This window comes from Adiantum capillus-veneris, chromosome 11, assembly GCF_014529385.1.
Source record: "Adiantum capillus-veneris isolate H3 chromosome 11, ASM1452938v2, whole genome shotgun sequence".
NCBI classification, from domain to species: domain Eukaryota; kingdom Viridiplantae; phylum Streptophyta; class Polypodiopsida; order Polypodiales; family Pteridaceae; genus Adiantum; species Adiantum capillus-veneris.
In genome coordinates, this window is record NC_140941.1 from 81,792,001 (window position 1) to 81,797,153 (window position 5,153).

Below are 5,153 nucleotides of genomic sequence, written 5' to 3' on the forward strand. Positions count from 1 at the left end.
ACAAGAGGGCATTGCCAAGACGTTGTCACTTCTATTCTCGGGGGGTTCACTATGTGTAAAACTACTATATCACGTGCGTTCATACCCTTTTGTATATATATTTCTGTAAGTTTCAAGAACTTTAAATACCCTTCTGTTGAACTCACGTGATAGGTTATATTTTTATTAGGTGACCTCCCCGGACTTCTATTTTTAGTGTGGTGAACAAGTATGATGTAGTGCCATGCGTGTCAAACCTTATTGATATGGCCGGTGTTTGCCTCGGCCTACAACCATGTAGGTCAACCCATTTACCTGTACGAGGACGCGTTCCACGAAATTTCATCCCACTACGTATAGGGTTGCCATCCCAACAAGCTTCTTCGACCGTAAAATAGATTTTTGCATAGCCTCCACGAGTGCGGTGCTTCAAGCTACATACTTACTAGCTAGCCATGGATAGATAATTCCGACCATCGTAAAGTATCCGTTATTGAGCAGTGAAGAGGTCCATTGGTAAGAGTGAGGGAGGCATGACGTAGGCAGGTCGCGCAAGCTCGTAGATAAAGATAGTAACAATCGCATGAGACCCAAATATTGTTAAGAGAGAGAGAGAGAGAGAGAGAGAGAGAGCTGGGAGAGTGAATTCAAGATGAGGGATGAGTAATTGTACATCTAAGTTAAAGCACGGTTATCTTTTGATTTGTTTTACATTTAAGTGAAAGGCACGATTACCTTAACGTAGCGGGTTGGTGTGATGTGCTTAAAGCAAGAGGAAGAGGGAAGAGGGCTATTGCATTATATTAGGAGTCGATCTGAGCAACATTAAATTAAGCTGAGATGGAAGAGAAATTATCTGCATGCAACGCGTCGTCCAATTACTCTGAATCAGTTCATCTTCATGACGAGGCTCATCTGCCTAACGTCTATGAACTGGAGGAGGCGGGTATAAGCAGTGCTTGTGTGGCAGTGCTTACGGGCCAGCCCTTCACAGTAAGCGTGAGGAGGCCCGTTCACACCATCAGAGAGCAGGGCTGCTGCCGCAATATTGTTGCCGGGGCGGCAGCGGTAGAGGCGGAGGAGGTATTGCGGGTGTGGCTGACGCTGCGGCGCCGCCAATTCTACCACATGAACCTCTTCATCAACCTGCCCTCCGCCTCCTCCGCCACCCCCATTGCCTCAACCCCCAACTTTGCTTCCGCTTTCAACCACACCCCGCTCCTCTCTCCACAACATCAACAACAAGCTGAAGAGGAGCCGGAGCTGGAGCTGGAGGGGGAGGAACCTCTCCTCCATACCATACTCTTCTCCATAGGTATTGGAGACATTGTGTCGCAGCTGGGACTCTCTCTGCATCCTCAACTCCTCCTCACTTTCGTCCCCACGGGCCGCTTCAAAGACACCCCTGTGACCATCAACGATATCATCATCGACCTCGAGTAACATTCCCATATAAGGGGCTCTCTCTCTCTCTCTCTCTCTCTCTCTCTCTCACTCACACACACACACACATTGCCATTTCCATCTTATTATCGTCAGTCTCTCTCTCTCTCTCTCTCTCTCTCTCTCTCTCTCTCACACACACACACACACATTCTCTTGGGATAGTTTCCTACGACGTTAAAATTCTCTTCTTCTTCTTCTCTCTCACACACACACACGCGCACACACATTTTACTTAGTCGTTGCCATTTCCATCTCATTATCGCCAAATTGCATTACCATATGTCTGCCAAAATACCTATCATACTTCTCTTATAAAAATAAAACCATCTTTACCCAGATTTTTTCTGTCTTTCTTACCCAATAAAACCATGGAGGTTGCTGTCCCATAATAAGATTGTACCATTGAATCAATCTTCTATGAATGAAAATGGAGTAATAAACGAACTTTATTGAAAAGTTTGAAACCAAGTTCTCCCGTGCAAAAAAAAAAAGTTATCAAGAGGTTGGTGCATAGTATTTTCATTAAGGCAAGGCAAACTACTATTTTCAATGGAACAATAGATTACTCTAAGTGTAGTGCATATATTGAACAAAAGATCAAATTCTTAACAAACTCCACTCCATTTTCATGTTATGAATGGGAAACAAATCGTAATAATTATTGCTTTCAAGGAAGGAGACTCTACGCTACATAGAACATGGTGTCGAAAAATTTCTATTAAAGGAGTCTTCGCTACACAAGAAATTTGGAAAAATACTACTCAGTTAGTTTGGTGCTCTTCAAATATTGAGATTTTGAACTTATGTTAGTAATTTGTCACAATAGGAAAATCCATGCAGGCAGAGGCAACGAGAGAGAGAGAGAGAGAGAGAGAGAGAGAGAGAGAGAGAGAGAGGTAAAAATATGGTTAGGTGCTATAACTTTTTGTGTTACAACATCAACTTTTGAGCACTTAGGGATTTTAACTTGTTCATGATAGCCTGAGAACTAAGATTTAATATTTACGTAACACATAAAATTTCTTGTGATCACAAAAAGTTATTAACATATTCACATAATCACAAACAAGCCGGTTTAGAGCGAGCTGGTAACTCACAAAAAGCTCGCCAAGCTTCGTTGTTTTCCCTGCGGGTCCATCGGGAAATAACAATTTCTTGGTGGACCCACCGGGAAAACAAAGAAACTCGACGGGCCCGTAACTTAATATATAGATGGGTCTACGGGGTGTTATTGATTTTGTGAGCATTTGAGAGAGAGAGAGAGAGAGAGAGAGAGAGAGAGATGACCTCCTCCACACGTACGTTGAGAAGAGATAGGGAGTGAGGGAGTCGTACGCGAGGATGCTTTTGCATCGGAGTGCATGACAGTAGCAGAGTATCTAACCACACGACTTGAGTGTTTTTTTAATGTGTGCATTGTGTGGTAGTGTGCCTTTTGTTGTATTGTAAGACAACAATAAAATACCTTATCACACAATGTAGATATGTGCGTAATCTATTCTATGGAATAGTGCTTACCACAGGGACATCACCTCAGTTACGCGAAAAATATGATATCCTTGTGGTAAGTATTGGCCCACCCCCATGCTTGATTGAGCTCGTCTTAGTCTATATCAAGATTTTTCTCTAGCTCAAGGCTTGTGCACAAACAGATCCAACATTTGAGTGTTCGTCTTCTTCATCATTGCAATCATAAATCCATATGGGCATATCTTCTTCATGTTCTTTGCTTTCACAACTACCTATTGAATTCCTTATCAACCATCGTTGTTTTAATCAAAAGACACATAAAATCCAATGAAGTTATCAAGAAATGCTTTGATACGTATAAAATATTATCCAATGTACTCATAAAAATTATAGCATATCACTTTTGTGCAACCTTAATAGTGACTAGCCCCAATGAATAGCACCTTCACAAAATAAAAGTCGATGTTTTACTAAAATTCATACTTTAGTGTTTACCTATTTGTTTGTTTACGAATAGCTTATATAGACACATTGTCAACTAGAAAATTTATATACATACTTACAATTTTTTTTCATAGCAATGATTTTTAAAAGAGATTATACACTATTAATATTATTAAATGAGCAATTTACGAGATGTTTGTGAGTTTAAACATGGAAAATTACTTTGCTAATTGAGGTTGACAATAAATATATTACAAACTTAAGTGTTACCTTGATATCATTCCATAATCTTTTTTGGATGTGAGAAGTATATTCAATTTATGAATTCGTTGTTTGTGAAAAATGCACCAAACTTTCATGATTTTTCACCTTCATATTGCTAATTTGGTTAAGAATTCACTATATCAAATTACTTGTGTTCTTAACTAAAAATACCATCCACATGTCTTCTTTTGTAGCGTTGTTTTTTGAAGTATTAATGTACAAACTCTCAACTCATGTCTTCTGGTGTAGCACAATTTTTGAAATGTTTACGATTTTTAACATGTATTTAACCCATACGTATTGTTTGATCTAATGTTGTTTTCTTAAGCATTAAGGGTTTTTAATCCATATTGTCGAATCAAACACATCTTTTTGAAGTGAAAATGGTTACAATCCGTATTATTCAAATCTTACAGAGGTTTTTGAAGTGTTTAGAGTTATGGTCATGGTTTGTGCCACTAGTGTGAGAGTGCCCGTGTTTCCTGCACATGTATTTAATATGTTATTTTTTGTTGGGAGAACGGAGAGTGTAGATTGCATATAGAAGGCCAATACGAGTTGTTTCTACCAACAGGGATAAGAGAATTTGAACCCCCCCCCCCCCCCCCCCCCCCCCCCCCCCCCCCTCCACACACACACACACACACACACAAGATCATGATGATGCTTGGCAACATGAAAATATGCTACAGAAATTTGAAAGAAGATCTCCCTCTCACTTGCAATACGGAAAAAATAGAGCTATGGGATAAACAATGGGAGGAGAAAAATATAAAGATGATACGGATTAAATTCCAAGACAAGTACAGTTTACCCAAGCGAATCAAGATGGCACTAGATGCACAATGGGCCATAGGTGGCCGATGAGATGCCAGCGGGACCGGCACAATTATGTGCACAACGTTGAATGCCAAGTGAACATCTAATAGGCATCCGACACAACCCTGGTAGAAGGTGCGAGGATTGGAGAAGGATATTTTTGTGTTCGCACATTATACATTATTAAAAGCATATCCTTTTTTCTAGAGCATATCATGTATGTAGAAAAATTCTACAAGGGATGGGTAAAAGTGAATTTTGATAGCTTTGACTCTTCACTCCTCCATTGTTAGATACTTTGGCTTTATCACTAAGCCCCCCTAGATTGCAATGTTCACATACTACAATGGGGGCTCATTGGGAGACATGATGTGCCGTTTTCCATTCATGCAAGGAGTGTTCAGATGTTACATGCACAAACATCAATACAACTGGAAGAGTTTGCCACCTACAAATCAACAACTATCGTAGATAGAGACTGCACAACTCAAAGATGTGATTGAGTAGATGCCACCCATTTTACACCCTCTGATTGATGGCGTTGCGGCCGCTCACTCTATTGATATTGTAAGAACATGGGTCCTACGGGCAAGGCCATCGACATGACTGGACAGTGTGTACGCTAGGGGGAGGCTATAAGATAGCATGGTTGGGTGGAGACTAGCACATAGAATTACTCCCCTCCTTTCAGTGATATCCAAGATATTTGGAAAAGCGAAAAAGCGGGTTGC

General features: G+C 40.5%; 1 protein-coding gene across 1 annotated transcript; it reads left to right on the forward strand.

Moving 5' to 3' along the window:
* The first annotated feature begins 817 nt into the window (after positions 1 to 817).
* On the forward strand, positions 818 to 1,889 carry LOC147447541 (uncharacterized). The gene has a single exon (XM_086524357.1). The coding sequence runs from the start codon at positions 820 to 822 to the stop codon at positions 1,420 to 1,422; it is 603 nt and encodes a 200-aa protein (XP_086380483.1). The 5' UTR covers positions 818 to 819; the 3' UTR covers positions 1,423 to 1,889.
* The last annotated feature ends 3,264 nt before the right edge of the window (positions 1,890 to 5,153 follow it).